This window comes from Falco punctatus, assembly GCF_963210335.1.
Source record: "Falco punctatus genome assembly, chromosome: 5".
NCBI lineage: Eukaryota > Metazoa > Chordata > Aves > Falconiformes > Falconidae > Falco > Falco punctatus.
In genome coordinates, this window is record NC_137584.1 from 19,299,782 (window position 1) to 19,319,724 (window position 19,943).

The following is a 19,943-nucleotide window of genomic DNA, read 5'->3' on the forward strand; positions in this document are numbered from 1 at the left end:
AAATTTTCTTCATGATCAAGATAAGAAACACGAAACAGTAAAGACAGAATGGCAATGATTCCATTTCTGTCAAATAGAGACAAATGTGAATATTCTTTTTTGGATTTCTGTAAATATGTCAGTTCTGGAGTATGAATACGCTCATCTGTGTACAATTCAAGATATGAAAATCTTCAGCCTGCTGCTTCCCATTTTTCAGAATCCTGAACAAACTAAAAGCTGTTGAACAGAATTAATTTTTCACCTAAATTCAGCAAATCTGCTTTTGTCCCTTTCCCTCAAGAATGGACCTTCATTAGTTCAATCTATATTTAATTAATCCTTTTTAACTTTACTAGGTAGGGATGAATATAGTAAAAATGCCATCAGAAAGTATTTTGAGTATGTACTACATGTCACCGTCAGTCCTTTGGAAAAAGCTACCAGTTAACTCAACAATGAAGTATTTAAATGCAAAATGATTTCCTGTATGACTATCAGATTTAATCAAGATCAATCTTGTCTTAAAACAACATCATCAAATAGATCTGATGACAGGATGACCATTGCGAAAACATAAGATACAATTTTTACCACTGGAGAAGATATCTAATACTTCAGCTAACCATGTCATGATAAACATTAAAAAATCAGATGCGAACAAAAATCTCTTGTGAAAATGCAGAGCCATCGTGGAAAGCCTTCTCCCTCTGCACAGATGATGGCCTGTAGACCTGGCTGTGCAGGACTGCATATGCTGCAATAGCGTTTGCAGTGCTGCGTTACAGCAACATCCCTGCCTCGGCACATCAGAACGCGCTCCCTGGTCTCTCCACTCGGACTGGCACAGCATTTGACTCAGAAAGGCAGGGAAGGCTGCAGAGCTCCTACTGCAGCACTTAGCATGCAATGTGGCGGGTTGGGAAGCTAGGACACTTCTTTTTTCCTTTCTATGGCAGGAAAAGAGTTGCAGTTCTGCTCCCTCGATACAGCAGGGCTCAGGTAATTAGGGTAGTGCTTACCTCCAAAAAGGAAACAACAGGAATCAAAAGTATTGGATGGTCCTAGAAACGAAGGAGCACAAGGCATTGCTCCATTTTCCATCACCAGCACTTCATCATTTGCCTGCAACACAAATTTATCCCTCACACAGGTTGCGTTTCTTCAACCTGCCTTTGCTAACATCAGTGCAGCAGACTATATATTTAAACGTGAAATATAATCCTACTACCCCTTCTCCTCATCCAATGGAATCTTATCCTCAGGGAGAGATGAAAAAAAAACCAACCATCACTTGATAGAGACATGATGCATTTTTTAGAGTTCCTTTAATAATAAACAGTACATTATATGACAATATTTTTTTATTAAAAAAGAAAGAAAATATAACCCCTGTCTTCCTTAGGAGATTTTTTTTATATATATAAAATGTCCTGATAAAGTTAATATATTCACCTTTTGGAGAAATACCCATGAAGTTATTTCATCATTGTTGCCACACCAGCCTTAGGTCAGTAAAGCAGTAAAACTGATGCCTTGATATTTCAATCGTTTTCCTTTGAAAGACTGTTTTATCTGGATAAGTTAGTGCTTACGGTGTTTAGACTCAATGTCCAAAATACATTTAGGAAACTTTTTCTGAGAAGCAATTGTTAATTACCAGCCTTTAAATAGAATCTAACAGTGTGTCCAGGGTGGGCGATATGGGCAGAACATAATGAAAGTTATACATTTCATAGCTGACAAAACAAACATGGAAGCATGCTATTGCTTGCCTGCCTATTGCCCTAAAATGTTTAGCTCAGTTAATGTTCACCTTCTTTCTTCCTTTCATTAACCACTTCTTTCTTTTTAGTCTGTTCATTGTCAAGTAACTCTGTTTCCAAGAATTCATATCAAAGTAACAGATTTAATGCTCCTGCTGTGTGACTGCTTTCAGAATTCAGAAGACAGGGCATTAAAAGCCGTAAGTTTGTAACGCAAGAACGAGGAGGCCTTAATGATAAGCACAGTCCAATTGTGTATCTATGTTAAATATGTTAAAGGTGTCTTGCAAATGGAAAAAGCTGTTAGCATGTTTTGTGACAAATGCAGTAGCATAGCTTCAGAATCAAATGAAAGAAATACTGTTTGGAAGGGACCTTCAGAGACCATCCCCTCCAGCATTCAGCTCAAGGTAACACTACTGCCAAAGCAAGATCAGCCATGGCTTCATATAGTTGAGTCCTGAAAATTTCCTGGGGTGGATATCACAAATTCCCTGGTTCTTCCAGTGCTGTCCTACACTTCTAATGAAAGAGCTTTTCAAAGAATCACAGAACAGTCAGGGTTGGAAGGGACCTCTGGAGATGACCTAGCCCAACCCCCTCATAAAGCAGGTCACACAGGATTCTGTCCAGGCGGGTTTTGAGTGTCTCCAGGGAAGGAGACTCCACAGCCCCTCTGGGCAGCCTGTCCCAGTGCTCTTCACCCTCAAAGGAAAGAAGTTTCTCCTCATATTCAGATAGGATTTCTTGTGTTGTAGTTTGTGCCTGTTGCCCCTTGCCCTGGCACTGTCTGTCCCAAATTCCAGTGTTAACAGCAGCAACAGACAGCAAACATCTTCCCAAGTATCATCCATAACTCACTCCCACATTCCTGAGGAATACTTTTTGAAAACATATGATTTTTCTCAATAATAGTCTCCAAACCCAAACTTAATTCTGGAAATGGTCTCTGGCCCATTCTAATTCTCAAACTACACGTGGGTATCATTCAGGCAAGTGCCAAACCAATACCATACTACACCACAGGCCAATCTTTTGATTTACTTGAATTCAAGAGAGTTCCAGCGCCTAGAAACATTTCCCAGAACTGTTTTAAATCATCAGCAGGGGCTGTGTCTTCCTATTAATACTCCTTTCTTTGCTGCCTCCCCCAAAATGCAATCATTTGACTTGCCCAGCATGACTTTGTTGAAGCAGTTGATGCAGCTGTTACAGGGGGTCTTATCTTTTCTCACCCCCAAAAGTTCAAATACGCAATTGCTGCTAGTTTCTAAAAAGCCTCTTTTACCATCACATTCAAGTCCCTGCAAGAATCTGCTGCCCTCCTCATCTGAATACCTGCATGAGATTGCATGGTAATGTTTCATGTGACCTCCAGCCAAAAATGCACTGATGACACCTCTCCAAGATAGCTCTTTTCCCACTGATGTAACCAAAGCCTACCTCAAGTGTCCCAGCAGTGCCTCTGTGTGACTGCCATCAGATTAAAGAAAAGGTAGCATAAACTCAACAAGGCGAGAGCTAAATGACAGGATTAGGAAGGGGGACAGACCAGGGTTCAGTGCTTCCCGCTTGTTTTGGTCTTGTTTAATGTCACATCAACAGTGCTAAAAAAATGTCGCTACCTGCAGCCTCCAAGTTTATTCCTTCCTCCTCCGTGATCACATGCTCCCCACAGTGAGGAAGGAATGGCTCAGCTCTAGGTATGCAAGAGCAAATACTGATCCTGTAGCTGGGATGCTGCCTTGGACATCTTGTACATGCACAGTGAGATGTGATTGCCTCCATGCTAGGATCTTATCAGTTTCTTGCTGTAGCCACTACAAAGCCTCAGTCTTGTTCAAAGGTCAGGGATATTTTGAAGTGTCTCCCATGACCAGCCCCTTAGCTGAGGCTGCTGTAATCTGGGACAAGGTAGCACAAAACACCTTAAACTGTGATGACCCACCCAGCTGAATTCAACTGCATGACAGAAGCTCCCAGAGAAGGTCACAACCAACCTCCAGAGAAAGAAACAGAGCTTTTCTCTTAGACAATCAGGAATCACTCAAATGTATACACATAAAATTTTCTCTGACTCTATAGTAAATGTGGCTATTTAGTTTCATGTGCAATGTTGGAGATGAGCATGACGCTCATACTTCAGTACCGAATTATCAAACTGAGGAATGGATTCAGGCAGGCGACATATTTTTAGGAGTTCCTTTTCTGGGTAGGGGTGTTCTTACAGGAGACATAAGTAGAAAAGTCAAGGTGTAAAGTAAACCAGTTAAGAAAGAGGATTTAATAAAAAAAAAAAAAAAAAATCTCATTTTACCTCTCACCTTTACCCTCTCATCTGAACCACATGAAATGGCAGCCTAGCAGCCACCAGCCTGTCCTCTGTTCAGGGAGACAACAAGCAAAAAGAACTAGGGGTTTGTATCTGGCAGTCCCGTATATGTGCTACTGGTTTTCCCACAGAGCATAACCTGCCGAAGCACGTGTATGTTCTGCACTCGGGCTGTATCACTGTATTTCACCTCCTCTGAATCTCTGCCGTCCTCACCCACAGCGATTATCACCTCCTCTCTCCAATACAGATGATGCCCAACCGACCTCAGCAGTGCAGTTCTGCGGTCTCACCCCGCTGCCCTGGCTAGACGCGTACAAGCACACAGACCCTGAGCGGTGCACGGACATGAGACACCTGATGCACGAGGAACCTGTGGACCTTCCCCCTCTCACAGACTCCAACGCAAGTTGCTTCCCTGGAGTAGCAAGCACATCCCTCCCCTCCCGACTTTTCCAGGGTTGATCCCCTCACCCACTGCAGTGAATCTGGAAGGGCACTTGCTTGTGGACATCAGGAGGAGAGGCTCATGGACTGGTGTGTCACACAGGCATAAGCACAGTCCCTCTCCAATGCCATGGGCAGAAGTGGCTATTCTGTTGTACTTGACCTCAGAGATTGCTGCTGTTGCCAAAGATGATGCTGTTGTCAGGGCGCCTGACTCCCCGTACCTGCACAATGAAACACTTGCTTTGCCCTCAGCTCCTCTTCCTTCCCTGCTGCTTTGCACTAAGAACTTTTACTGCACCTCTTTGACCAGTCCTGCGGCCACCCCTGCTCACCCAGCTGCCTGCTGTGAGTGCCCCAGCTGCTGTCGGGCAGCCAGCCATACCTGCTCCAAGAGCCTGGTGCCTACCTGGAGGCAGCGTGACAGACATCTGGCCATGGGGTCCTGCTCTTGGCAAAGAGAGCAGGCTGTGCGGCCAGCTCTGCCTCTCTGACACCAGCCCAAGAGCAAGGGTGACCTGGCAGAAGAGGTCCTCGTGGGGGGGGGGGGGGTGATTGTTCCTGGTGCCTCCTGCCATCCCCAACTCCCACCAGCTCCCACCCAGCTCTCCTCCTTGCTTCTGCTCTTCAAACAACGCTTCCCAGCCCATACTCACTTTTTTCCTGGTTTACACACAGTTAAATAAAGAGCTAAACCTGCAAGCAGGGCCAGTCATCACCATATGAGTCATCATCATCCATTCTGTTTGGGCCCCCTTAGGTGGCAAACTTCAGGAAACAGGCTGACTTCTCCAAGCAGTCTTTACTTCCCACACTTCCCACAGAGAGGACTTGATCCTGACAGGACTCTTTCTGTTGCTGCCAGCGCACAAAAAGTAATCATTGTTTCACTTGAGTGGGTTTGATCTGAACTGCCTAGCTCTGTATGAGCTGTATCCATATATAGTTTGTGAAAAGCAAAAGCTAATTCTCTGAATGAAGTCCTGCAGCTCTTTCTCACAGAGTACATCCTCTCATCCAAAAAATAACCTTAATGCCATTTCAAGCAGTGCATGGCATTCTTTCTGATCCATATAGTCATTTGGTTTAATTTATTTCCTCTATATGACCGTTCTTTTCTTAATCGCTACTTAATGGAATAAGAAAGTAAACCACCTTATAATGCAAACTAAAGTACGAATATAGAATGTTCCCTATTAAACATACAAATGTAAACACTATTTTAAATGCAATACTTCATGTGCTTTTTTTTCATGGGAGAGAAAAGATCAAATAGGAAACAGACAAGTGTAAAATATAATTAAAACAATTTCAAATAACAGAGGCAATACGCATCAACAGATGAGGACTTCAGAATGTAAACAGACTATTTTGAGCTGAGCCGCTGTTTCAATAGGGAAACTCTAGAATTACTCTGTCCTTCTGAGCTATGCTAAAATCAAAACTATGAAAAGGAAAATTGAGTCCATCTGCTTAGTTCGATCTATAATGAGTCATTCTATTTTCCCGTCACAAATTGCCCCCTCCATTATCTTCCATTTCCACAGCCAGCTCCACACAAAGACTCTCTTCAGGATTCTGGCTGCCAAGGAGCCTTCTTCCAGGAAGCAGGGACAAGAATTCTTTAACAATAAATTTCACAAATATTAAGTGAAATAGCCTCAAGTGATATGTTATTTATCTCATCCACAGTAAGCAGTGAATATAAAGGTACAATACCACTTATTAGAACTATGCGGTTGTCCTCTGTGGAGGTTATACCTTCAGCATGAACTGGTCTCTATTTAATTGACATACTGCAATCAGAATATTTTCAGGATGACATAGACTTTGTTCTTTTGAAAAGAAGCAGAAATATTTGTAAAAAAGAATACAAAACCAAGATTTGCCTTACACATAGAGATATATAGATCGTAGAACTATGACATTATAGAAATAACTGAGATGTGGTGGGACAGCTCCTGTGGCTGTAGAGGTTTAATGATGGACGCAGGCTCTCCAGAAAGACAGACAGGGAAGACAAGGAGCTGAGGATCTCTGTGTGAAGCAGCAGCTCAAATGTGCGGAGCTCTTGTACAGGTTGGACAACAGGGCTGGGCAAGTGCTGGTGGGTCAGGATCAGAGGAGAGGTCAGTGAAGGTGACAGCATGGTGGGACTGGGCTACAGATAGCATGACTGGGGTGAGGCAGTGGGCAATGCTCCTCACAACGACTTCTTTAAATGACTCAAGGAAGTATCTGGATAGTGGATCCTGGCTTTTACAGAAGACTTCATCTTTTCTGACACCTGCTGGAGAACAAACCAGCAGGACGCAAGCAATCCAGAGGACTTCTGGTGGGTGTCGAGGATAGCTTCGCGATACAGGCACCACACAAACCAACCAGTGCTGTGCACAGCTGGATCCAGAAACAAGGAAGAGGTAGCTAGGGATGTGATACTCAGTGACAGGCTTGGCTGTGGCAACTGTAAAATAGTGAAGCTGAAGGTCTTGTAGGGAACTGAGGAAGGCAAATACCAGAGCACAGACCCTGGGCTTTAGAAGAGCTGACTTTGACTTACCCAGGAGCTGATAAGTGGGATCCTATGGGAGGCAGCTTGGAAACACAAGGAGCTTCAGAAAGCCATCATGTCTGTGAAAACAACCTCTTATGCACGCAGGACTGTCCATGGTGATATTCAGGAAGACAAGCCAAGGACACCAGCATGGCTAAAGAAGACGTTTGTAACTGAGCTGCAATGCAAAAAGGTAGCACAGAAGGTGGAAGCAGGTACAGGTAAGGCTAGGGTGATTCAGAGGTGTCTTTGCCTTGGCCTTCACCAACAAGGTCTCCCAGACCTCTGTGCTTAGCAGCAGCGGCCAGGAAGGAGGAGAGCAACCACAGTGGATGAGGATCAGGGTAGGGATGACTTGAGTTAACTCAATCCATACGTGCTTGTGGGAAGAAGGTGGTTGGTGATTTACCAAGGCGAAATCATACCTGACCAACCTGATTGCCTTCTATGAGATAGTGACTGGATTTGTGAAAGAGGGGAGGACAGCGGATGTCATTTACCCTGACTTGCTTCCAGCACTGTCTCCCACAATATTCTCATATCCATGCTAGGATGTGACAGTCTTGGGGACGGACAAATAGCTGACTAAAAAGTGGGTTCGATGACCAGGCTCAGATGTTCATGGTTAATGCTCTGTACTCTTCTTGGAGGACATAACAAGTGGAGTGTTGCAAGGCTCTGTCCTGAGACCTGTTGTATTTAACACCTTCATCAAAGACCCAGAGGAGGTGATGCAAGTTTACAGATAAACTGGGGGGAAAAGTCCTGCCTGAGGGCAGGTCTGCCATTCAGAGGGCCAGGGCAGGCTGAAGGAATGTGCCAACAGGAGCATTATGGACCTGAGGCCTGACTGCCTGGGGCACAAGATCTGCTGACAAGACCCTGGGGGTCCTGGTAGGCAAGGAGCTGAGCCTGAGCCAGGAGTGGGCTCTGGCAGCTGGGGTGGCCAACAGCACCTGGGCTGTGCTAACAGAGGCACAACCACTAGGGCAAGGGAAGGCATTCTCCATCTCTACTCAGCACTCACTAGACTACATCTAGAAAAGAGCATCCAGTTTGGGGCCCTCCAATAGAAGACTTTGAAAGATTGAAGCAAGTTCAGTGGACCCCACCAAGATGGTCAGGGCTGGAGCACATGCCCTGCGAGGAGAGGCTGAGGGATCTGGCCTTGTTCAGCCTGGAGAAGAGATGGTTCCAGAGGGATCCAACAGCAGCCCCAGTCCCTGTGCAAGGTTATCAAGGAGGTGGAGCCAGGGCTTTGTACAGCTATGCATGGCAGCAGGAAAGAGAAGTGAACAAAAATCAAAACAAGAAAAAAATTTACTTTATAAGAGGAGAAACCTTCTTCCATGTGAAGACAGCTCAGCAGTGGAGGAAGTTGCCCAGAGGTTGTGCAGTCTCTAACCTTGGAGGTTTTCAAGATCCAACTGCATAAATCCCTGAAAAGCCTGGTCTGACCCCATAGTGGCTTTAAGCAGGAGGTTAGGCTAGAGACCTCCTGAGGTCCCTTTTCAGCTGAGTTATCCTAGACTCCTATGAAAATACATAAAAAAATAAAGTATCATCCAGTTATACAGATAAAGTATTATGCCATTTATAGAATATAATATTGAAAATGGATGCTTCATGGTGCCTATAATATGAAATAGTTCATGTATTTGCTATACTGAAGTTAAATAAGGGAACAGATATCAATAATAGTATGTACAAATAGTATCTGTACCACAGATTGACACTGCCCCCATGCAGTGTTTGAATATTGACCTGACCTGCACGTAACAAAGAGAAAAAGGCAGGATCAATAAAAGCCCAGGAGATACAAAACCACGGAAAAAAATGAGGAGGCAAAGTGAAATTTGTCTGGCAATCAGAAAGAAAGGCATTAAGACTAAACAGGCAAACAGAAAGAGAGGTGGGAGGGAGGGGAGGCTAGGGCTCAGCTGGAAGGGGATAGGATAAGGGACTGGAGGACTGGCACGGGGCCAGGGCATTCCTCTGCCGTCAGCAGAGCACCATGAACCCCGCCGAGCCAGGGCTGCCTCTGTCCCCCTCGCTGAGCACACACAGGGATGTGACCTGCTGCTGCTAACAGGGCCCCTCTCAGCTCGACGTGTTAGGAGGATTCAGTTTTGATATGACTGAACAGCGGGTGGCCTGGCACAGGCATTAACATGGCTCCCATCAGTGGGGTCCCTGGCTGCTCCAGTTTGTCATTCTTAAAATTAGTACATGATGCACACAGAAAAAGTCATCAGAAGATCGCCAGGGTTCCAAATGAAGCACTCTGCATTTTGGAAAAACCTCACTTAAGGTTGCCTGCCTGTTCAACTCTTCGTGCATCAGGATGCAGTCCGCAATTAGATAATCATACTGTCTCATTACATTGTTACATATTTTCTCCATACCAGCTACAACAAAATTTCAAAGGTTTCCTTTGAAAGCTTTCCTGAAGCTTTTTTGGATTTTACAATTGTTTTTAAATTTGAAGAGTTTTCCTTATACTTTATATATCAACCACAAATTCAAAATGAGGTCATTGCCTGAAGTATTAATTCATTAATGAGAAAATGAACAAGTAAAATGTCAAGGTAACATTCATATTATAACTTCATGCTGAAGCTTTAGCAATAACGCTCTTTCAGATATTACTCTTTAGATAAACACTCCTTTTGGTAAAAAATAGAAAAGGTACTTTAAGGCCAAGTCATGACTTTCAGTTTAAGCACTCCCCCTATTTCCTACCCACTGCACCTTGCCCTGGTGAAGCTGTATTTAAAACTATTCACTAACACACAAGCTTGCCAAGTCTCACTTAACTGAAGCTAGTAGAGGCAAATGTTGTGATTAAACAAGAGTAAACACTGGCTCACCATGAAACCAAACCAACGCAACACCACCACTGTTTAAGATAAGTGATAAAAAATTCAGCGCTAATTTGTTTCTTAACACAAGTGACGGCCACCTTTCTTCACAGCTTTGCAAAGCCAAGAATAAACTGCCCTTTTTGTGGTATCAGGAAAATAACCTTGTTATAGCAAGACAAATTATGAATCCCATTTCAAGCCAAAACTAATTAGGAATAAGCTGTGTTTTGACCATTTTCACTTTCGCTTAATAATTTGTTTTGGCCACACCTCTTTTCAGTAATCTCCAGACACAGGCAAAAAATTTCTTCTGCCACTTGCTGATCTAAAGTTATGGAAAAGCATATAAAAGACATAAAATTCCCTTAGACAAACTCCCTTAGAAAAATCCAAGAAAACCATAGGCTATTAGCTTTCAGTCTGGGTTATGACAACAAATCAACATCGAACTACATTTCAGTTTTTGCACTTCACATGCACACAAAAGGCATTCACAAATTTCTGTAATTTCCACATAAATGCACTGTCATAATCAATTTGACATACATGAAAGAAGTTTTAATCTTCAAGGTCAGTGGTTAAAGGAACCTGGGAAATACTAAAGTACAACAGATGATTTGCCTTTCCTTCTTATCACTAAATTAAAAAAAATCATAAAATTAACATTTTTCATCATATCTTACCATTTGCTTTTCCTCTAAAGCTTCTCTTCCTGAGACTTTTCTTTCACGTTTTCCTAACTCCATTTCCCAGGGGAAAACAAACCACCCTAATATCCTGAGCAGAAGTGACTTAACCTGACTACATGTTAGATATCCCTGTACTTTTGGAGTCAGGAGAGAGAAGTATCAGGCAGCACTGTGGTGATTTCTGGTCAGCGCATGTTTCCATTTATAGCTGTCGAAAATCCACAAATAGAAGTGTGGAGAGAGGGCAGGCAGCTGCCTCTGATAACAATAAACCTTGGTTTGGCATCACAGCAAACTGTTCAGGAGGGATTTTGGTTACCGGCCCCATTCACTCCCCCCTCACCCCCTCTACCCCCAGAGCTTACACTGAAAAAGTCCACGGAAATGAGTGTTTCAGTAGCACTAACTTGTGTTCATGGAGATTATTGAGCAAGTAAAACGACACATATGATTAGCTGGCATCAAATGTTGTTACAGAGAGTCAGAAAGCGTACAGAACAGTATTTTAAAGTGGTGTTTCGGCATGACTATTGATCTTTCCCTGTTGAGTAGCTGGGAGTGAGCTAACCTAATACATGCTCGTGTAGACTGTACTCTCCTAATATCAGAACATGACATCTTCTTGGATTTTCGAAATGCAGAAAGAATTGCAAAACTTTCAGCAGGCACTATGAGCACTCCTACCTACAAGAAATGACCAGCGAGAATCTACAATGGAGCTAATGCCTATACAGATGGTGGTTGCAGAGTCTGTTAGTTGACTGCAGAAGAATAACCTGGCTCTGGTTTACAACGACAAAGTCAGGAGGCCAATATTAGAAACTGCAGTGCCGGGGGAACCTCTTGACGGCTTTGCTGCGGATGCCAAGGTTTATAACACACCCTTCGGTTGCCACATCAACTCGGCTCATACGGTCTCAGGGGTGATTCACACAAAGGTTGGCTCTGCGTGTACCAGCAAGGGAAGGGGAAGCACAACGACACAAAATCACACAGAAAATGTTTGCTACTGTTAAATAAGAATGTGCTCTCTGGTCGATCTGTGGTTCCTTAAGAAACATGTAGCCCTTTGTAAATCTGGCAGGCACCTCACTAAATCCCTAGTAAAGAAAACACACATAGTTTTCCTCTCTTCCTCTCTTTTCACAATAGTGAAAGAAGACTCTTCTCAAATAAATGAACAAATAAATAAATAAATAGCCACAAAAACCTTTTTCATCTATCATTTTCCAATTGCCTTTGTGGAAATTACAGTCAAAACTAGGCACTCTCTTTTTTTCTTGATAGATGCTATACTCACGTGATCTTTAGAGCCTTGGATAGGAAGAAGACAGCCAAAGAAGTTGTCAAACAACAGTCTATACAGTTTACATATGAAAAGTTGACCAAGAAAACCCAAAAAATCTTAGAGTGTTCCTGTTCTGAAACATTCTTCAGAATAAAGAAAAAGTTGCTCCAGCTACAATTAATTGTCCTTAGTCTCTCTTTTTCAGATGTGTAAGGCAGGCAGCAAAAAAGTAAATGTTGCAACGCAAACACAAAGAACCAGTCACAACTACAAGGGCTGCTATAGTAGAGGGAATAAATATGAGCTTGATGTCACAAGGGTAAAAATACACCCCACTGTGTCTCCTGGAAGTGCTGGGATAAAAGGAACAAGAGCAAGTGACATGATACCCAGAGAAAAGCTATAGTTTTGCTGTGCTCTTCAGCAGGAAGGCAAACAGTATTAAGAAGTTCGTATCTCCAAAATCTTTTCTGTGAGGCTGAAACTTATCCCTGTGGCCAGGGACACACATAATGCTTTGCACCACTTAACGCCCTCAAAGGAGGTCTTCAGTGGGATCCAAACAGCAGCTTACACTACGCTGCTGCTTACATTACTGACCGTTACTGCAGCACAGGTGAAAAACCTGAAGCACCTCTGCTCCCACTAACTTGTCGGTTTGCAATGGTTTTGAATCACAGACAAGGACTGGAGCATCTCAGGTGGGCACGTTTAGCTGTGCGCGCTCGGTGCGCTCCCCACCCAGCCCTGTCCCACCAGTGACTGGGATACCCCAGCTGTCGGCAGTTTCCCAAACGGCAGCTCCCCGAGGGGTCGCTCCCCCCTCGTGCTGGGGAATACCTGTGTCGGTAAAAGAGCAGGCTGTCACTGGTGCAATGAACCAGCAATGCAGGACTTGAGACATACGTCCATACAGAGTTACACCCGCATGGCAGATTTTATCTGGAGTTTATGCTTTCTGTAACCTAGCACTCACACTAAATACCCTAAAACTTAATCTTCAATCACATTTATACTCTCTATTTCCAGGGTCTCATACTGTTTTCATGTATCAGCAAACCCATGTGAATGTGAAAGGCAATCACTACAGAAAAACCCAACGAAGTGACCATGAAGTGACTTTACTCATAACTTCAACATAAGATGCTGATGAGAGTATGCAGTTTTACAAGGGGGTTTTCCATTAACATTCTTGTAAAGGTGTCTAATAGCACTCACATGAAAAAAAAAAAAAAAAAAACAACAAAAAACTCCTTCCCCTTCCCCTTCTACTGTGTGGCTGCTACAGTCTGAACAGAACATTCCATAAAAAGCCAGGGAGGGGAGGGGGGGGAGAAGTGAAAAGTAAAACACTGGGATAGGGAAAGACCTAATTACTCTATTTCTCATGAATGGAAATTCGTATTCTAGATGCATCATGCTGGTGACTGTGCAAGTTCTAGTGAGCTGGAGCAGACTGCTTTGGAGATGGGCACAGGGGAGCAAAAAGATAAGAATGCAACAGAATACAACACCAAACTTCATGACATTGTGTTGAAATCAGAGAGCACAAGAAACACGGGATGCAAGCTCTTCTGTAGCCTGGATGTTAATACATAAGGACCCTGGAGACTGCACAAAAAGGCTGACAGCACCTTGTTATCTAACATGGCCTGCTCAGCATGACATATTAACACTAAACCTGAGGAAACATCATGACCCAAACCACACGAGAATTTGGTTTTATATAATTATGGGAGTACATTTCTTATTCCTACACAGAAATAGTAGTTATTCTATTCCAAGGACTCTCTAAAACACTGTTAGTAACTGTGTATTTCCTGTTCTACTTTGCAAGGGACATAGTAAACAGGTGCTAAGTAAAAAGCATGTTCTAGACACTGCCTAAATTACTGTGCTATTTTCAATTACTTCTTTGTATTACAGTCACTGGTCTCTTGACACCTGTTTTGCTTCTCAGAGCAGGACCTAACAGGAGGCCAGGAGATTAAACTAATGAAGAGGGAGGGTTGTTTGTTGGTTTCTTTTGTAAAAGCCAAGTACTCAATATCCAAAATAGTAGTATTGTATAAATAAACCGTTTAAGCAGATGCATTTTATGTCTTGGTGTCTGCTGTTCCTGAGAAGGACGCAAGTGACTGTCATGGTGTTTGTGTGTCACTCTCAGCTGTGTTTTCACTCATGCCACTACTGCAATTCTTTTACTTTGCACTTTTTTCATTTTCAGCCTGACTTGGCTGCAGCCCAGGGATGCCTGCCAATGATTGTATCACACGTCATACATCTGCACCACTTCCTTCTTAAGCTGGTAGCTTTTATTTGCTCAGCATCAGACCACCGTAAGCATTTAACAGTCAGAAGTATTCATTCTGTCCCTGATGTGCTCAATACTCAGTTGAAAGCCACCTACATAAGTCACATATACCAGTTAAAAAACCTAAGACTAATACACAAAGCACATCCACAGTGATTTTTAGAGGGCTGATATGGACACAATTTCTGTCCCACACTTAAAACAAGTCAAAAAGTTAAAAGATAAAACAAGCGCAAAACTCAGTCGGCTCCCTCACTACTGGTAACCACCAGTCCAGCAGAAGCCACAGGTTAAGCTTTCCAGGTTATTTCTGCTGCCCACCCTTCCCTCAGCCCCAGCGTGCCAGAGCAGCAAGCATCCTCTACATTACTCCAGCACGTCCACCCAAGGTCACATGCACATGCCTGGAAACATCAGGACCTCGGTAGCATTTCTAGCTGCTATTTCATGACACGTTCCTTGCAGAAATGAAGAGCATGACGGAGCTGCCGGGACTGTATACGGAGCAGGCTTACCTTCCAGGCGGCTGGGAGCCGAGGGCGGGAAGCTGATCCTTAGGAGAGGAGGGTCCACATTCCTGCCGCGGCACCCGGCAGCTGCTGCTGTCGCTCCCTGGTCCAGCTCGCTGGCTCTGCGGGAACTGAGGTAGCAGGCGTGGAAAAAGAGGGAAACACTAACAGGCGCAGCGAGTCTCTGCTTTGCATGTGAGGAAGCAGAGCCTTACATGTCACGTACGGGGAGCAGGAGGCTCCTTGACAAATTTTCTCCAAAGGGGCAAGTCTGAATATGTTTGAGGATAAAAACAAGGAAAGTTATTTCAACATTACAAGCAATTGATTCTGAGAGCTCCGAGCTTTCTCTGGTATGGAACTCCATGGAAGCTGTAAGTGCTTTCTTCTCTTCACAGGTCTTTTAACTCAATTGTGTTAAAGTGGGCTACCCTTGTGCTGGCAAGGTCCTGCACCTGGTGTCCTGCAGGAGTACAGACAGCAGTGGGACAACTAACCTCTTTTCTGTTGGACGTCCGTTGCTTCAGCTATATACACATGATGTCCCTGAATATTACTGCTGTATCCCAGCAAACCAAATTATCACAGGCTGTAAAATGCATTTCAATAGATGCATCACAAAAGAAAAGTTCCCTCCCCTATTCAGTGGTACCATTTGCCTTGCCTTCTTCCACAATGATGGATGTGGCAATGATGAGACCTGGCTAACAAAATACACTGGGAAAACATTAAATACCTTCTTAGTTATCTTTAACTGATGTGGCAGCTGGGAATGAGGAGAAGCCAGTTGGGCACGGAAAACAAGTGACTGCTGCATGGGCAGATAGTGGGCTTTTTCTAGGCACCACCCATGTCAGCAGGAACCGAGAGCATGGGATACGAGCTGTCATTAACAGACCAACTCCCTTTGTGCCTTTTCCATTTCTGTCTCTGCCCACTCTTATCAAACACCAAACCTCAAAAAGAGACATTACTCAGTGCTGATAAGGACACTAGCATCTGCCCTCCACCTCTGCCCTCTTTTGCAGAAAAGTGCAATGCAATCACCTGCCCCAACATTTTCTGTTTAAGCAAAGCCTGAATAAATGTCTAGCAGAAGCTTTGACTGGTATCTTTTCCAGAGTTGCCTGTCCATTTACAAAATTATTTGGGTTCATTCATCAACTTGTGTTCCATTTTTTCCACAAAGAGTGTTACCATCATACATTTATACCCACAGCAAAAATCTCTACACTGCAATAGGAAATTTGCCTTGAAAACAAATGCAGTTGACAAGGACAGATAAAAGATCCAAGTGCTTAAAAGCTATCTGGATGCTGAGAGCATTTGGTTAAGAACACATAATTTTGATAGCAAACATTTTGACTTCCAAGACCTATTAAAGAATCTCAAACACACACTTGTGCATGAGGAGGAAAAAGAATGAAAATACAGAGTTCGTATCAGAAGTCCTACTTTATTTCACTAACTCTCAACTACAACTTATTCTGCAGCCCAGGGCTGGTTTACGACAGCAGAATGAGTTTACTTTTTCTGTAGTCTAGTAATACATAATAAAGCATTACTAAACCATATGTTAATAGCTGGATTGCCAAAGTGTTTATGGTTTCTGAGGTGGTTGATATTGATATTTTTTACAATATGCACTGATCAAACATTAAGTCATGGAGGAAGAACCCTGTTTATTTTGGAGGATGAAAAGGGATGAGAAGCAAATATTCTTTTAAGTAATTTCATTTATCAATATCATTTAAGCTAATTCAAATTGAAATGTTTATACACATAATGCAGTACGTATTATTAAAGCCATAGCAGATTCTAAAGTAATGTTCATTTTGTAAATGAATGAAAACTAGTTTAATATTCCTATTGCTGATATATTATCTTCAATTAAAATTGTAATGTACAAGATAATAAAAAAGCCACAGTGGATGCAGTTGAGAGGCAAGAGAAATCCTGATATCATAATCTTATTGCAAACCTATCTTTTCAAAATAAAACACTCCTTTTACCAGTCGGAGATATTGTTCTAACTGTAACAGGCATACTCTCCTGGGAACTTCCGAATTCCTGAAAAGCCAGTTACCAGCATTCATTCAAGCAAAATATGAATGATCACCTGAGAAAAATTTAAGAATGTGAGTAAAAGATGAGAATTTACCAGGTCACTGAGTTGTGCCATATTATATTTACAGGAAAAGAAACCATATATACATCATAAAAAACATCTATGCACACTTGATGCACACGAAAAAAAGTCATGACATCCCAGTCTAGCAAGGCCAGACCTTACCTGAGTTAAGGCAGCACCATGGAACCCCAAATAAAGAACAATCCCCAAAGGTTCTCGTTAAGCACCTCAAAATGCATTAGAAACCTGAATAGCAGCGAAGAGAATAAAGAACGCTATTGCACAAGAATATTTGCTCTTAAATGCGTACCTTATACACACACACGTGTGCACACACACACATATATAAATCTATACACAAAATACTGGCATGTCAGAGTAAGGCAAATTTAAGGTATTCTGGTTATATGCAAGTCAGGAGAAGAAATAAAAGTGTCTCAATTCCTCAAGCATAAGAAATTGCTTCTTAATTCAATCTCAGGTGCATAGTTGCATAAGATGCCTTCTGCATTTAGATCTAATAAAATGTAATTTACAGGTCCTGTTCAAATCTGATATACCTTTGTATTACTGATATACCTGGAGAAACTGCTCTTAATTACGCTAGAGTGAGATACAGAATTCCAATGGAAATAACATTTCTCTGCAGGGGAAAAAAAACCAGCACTATTTAAAAGACAGAAAAGGATTTTTTTATTCTCATAGAAAACCACATCAAAAGGGACAATTCAAAGGAATCTGGGGGTAGACAAAAAGGTGAGCTATATAGACAAAGCATGGGCATAAGATTTAAAAGAAACAACCCAAATTATACTATTGTTTTCAGTGTGTTTCCAAATGGGTGAAGTACCTTCTGAATGAAAAAATGACCTGCTTTTTTCAGCATTGTGTTTAGGTGCTGTAGGATGCCTTTACAAGTCACTGTTGAAACACGTGGTGTCATTCACATAACCTCACCCAGTTCGTTTTGTTTCACGTGCACAGGTTCTGGCCAAAGGGAAGTTCAAGGCAAAGAAATACAACCATGGGTTTTACTCCCTCAGCTCAAATCCATCCTCCATGTAACGGTTTTCCATAGAAATAAGGCATAGCGGTTCAAGTACTACATTAAATATAATCAAAAAACGGGAAAGAAAACCACCCATGAATTCTTTCCAGAAAAGTACTTTATTAGGGAGGATAAAAAGCACTGTTCAGACAGTCCGAATAGGCATGGCCTTCTGCGCTGTCGGGCTCCTCGGGCTCAAAGTCATCCGGGTCTGGGGGCAACTGGTCGGTATCTTCATCGGAAGTGGAAGGGCGCGTGAGGATTATCCGAGGGATCTTCAGCAAGATGTGAAAGATTTCAGAGAAAAGAGTCAGATCAAGAGCAGGGAAGTGTTTAAAGGGGGCATGTTAAAGGTACAGGGGAAAAGCGGGTGATGAGAAAAACATGTGAGAGGTGTAACACCACAGGGCTTCACAGCACCATAGAACTGTTTATGTTGGAAAAGATGTTTAAGATCATCGAGTCCAACCGTTAACCTAGCACTGCCAAGTCCACCACTAAACCACGTCCTTAAGTGCCATATCCACACATCTTTTAAACACATCCAGGGATGGTGACTCTAACATTTCCACATGCAGCCTGTTCCAATGGTTGACAACCCTTTTGGGGAAGAAATTTTTCCTTATACCAAACCTAAACCTCCCCTGGTGCAGCTTAAGGACATTTCCTCTTGTCCTGTTGCTCGTTACTTGGGAGAAGAGACTGAAACCCACCTCATTAAACATCCTTCCAGGTAGCTGTAGAGAGCAATAAGATCCCCCCAAGCCCCCTCCTCTCCAGGCTAAACAACTCCAGTTCCCTCAGCCGCTCCTCATACGAATTGTTTTCCAGACCCTTCACCAGTTTTTTTGCCCTTCTCTGGACACGCTCCAGCACATCAAGGTCTTGTACTGAGAGGCCCCAAATTGAACACAGGATTCGAGGTGTGGCCTCACCAGTGCCGAGTACAGGAGGATGATCACTTCCTTTGCCCTGCTGGCCACAGTGTTTCTGACACAAGCCAGGGTGCTATTGGCCTTCTTGACCACCTGGGCACACTCTTCCATGAGGCAGCTTTCCAGCCACTCTTCCCCAAGCCCGTAGTGTTGCATGGGGTTGCTGTGACCCAGGTGCAGGACCTGGCACTTCTCTTTGCTGAATCTCATACAACTGGCCTCAGCCCATCAACCCAGCCTGTCCAGATCCCTCTGCAGAGCCTTCCTACCCTCAAGCAGATATCAACACTCCCCCACAACTTGGTGCCATCTGCAAACTTACTGAGGGCACACTTGATCCCTTCCTCCACATCACTGATAAAGATATTAAACAGAACTGGCCCCAGTACCGAGCCCTGGAGAACACCACTTGTGATCAGCCACCAAATAGACTGAACTGCATTCACAGGCTCAGACATCCAGCCAGTTTTTCACACAGTAAACATTATGTCCATCCAAACCATGAGCAGCCAGTTTCTCCAGGAGAATGATGTGGGAAACTGTGTCACAGGCTTTACTAAAGTCTAGGTAGGCAACATCCACAGTCTTTCCCTCATCTGTAAGTGGGTCACCTTGTCATACAAGGAGGTCAGGTTAGTCAAGCAGGACCTGCCTTTCCTAAACCCATGCTGACTGGGCCTGATCTGCCGGTTGTCCTGCATGTGCTGTATGATGGCACTCAGGCTGATCTGCTCCGTAACCTTCCCCAGCACTGAGTTCAGGCTGACAGGCCTGCAGTTCCCTGGATCCCCCTTCTGGCCCCTCTTGTCAATGGGCATCACGCTGGCTAACTGCCACGCAGCTGGGACCTCCCCGGTCAGCCAGGACGGCTGATGAACGATCGCAAGTGGCTCGGTGAACACGTCCGCCAGCTCCCTCGGTACCCTTGGGTGGATCCCATCCAGCCCCATGGACTTGTGTGTGTCTGAGTGGTGTAGCAGGTTTCGGACCATCTCCCCTTGGATTATGGGGGCTTCATGCTGCTCCCCGTACCTGTCTTCCAGCTCAGGGCGCTGGGTACCTGGAGGACAACTGGTCTTGCTATTAA

At 43.5% G+C, this 19,943-nt stretch overlaps 1 protein-coding gene across 7 annotated transcripts in view; it reads right to left on the reverse strand.

Annotated features, from left to right (window-relative positions):
- MLIP (muscular LMNA interacting protein) overlaps positions 1 to 18,032 on the reverse strand; it is a 129,077-nt gene extending 111,045 nt beyond the window's left edge. For 5 of the 7 annotated variants that reach the window (XM_080388681.1, XM_080388682.1, XM_080388684.1 and 2 more), the window contains exon 1: positions 10,626 to 18,032. In XM_080388681.1, the coding sequence (XP_080244807.1) occupies positions 10,626 to 10,688 (63 nt within the window). In that variant the 5' untranslated portion in view covers positions 10,689 to 18,032. The remainder of the gene's footprint in view (positions 1 to 10,625) is intronic. The other 2 variants (XM_080388685.1, XM_080388686.1) reach the window with 2 other exon arrangements.
- Positions 18,033 to 19,943: the final 1,911 nt, after the last annotated feature.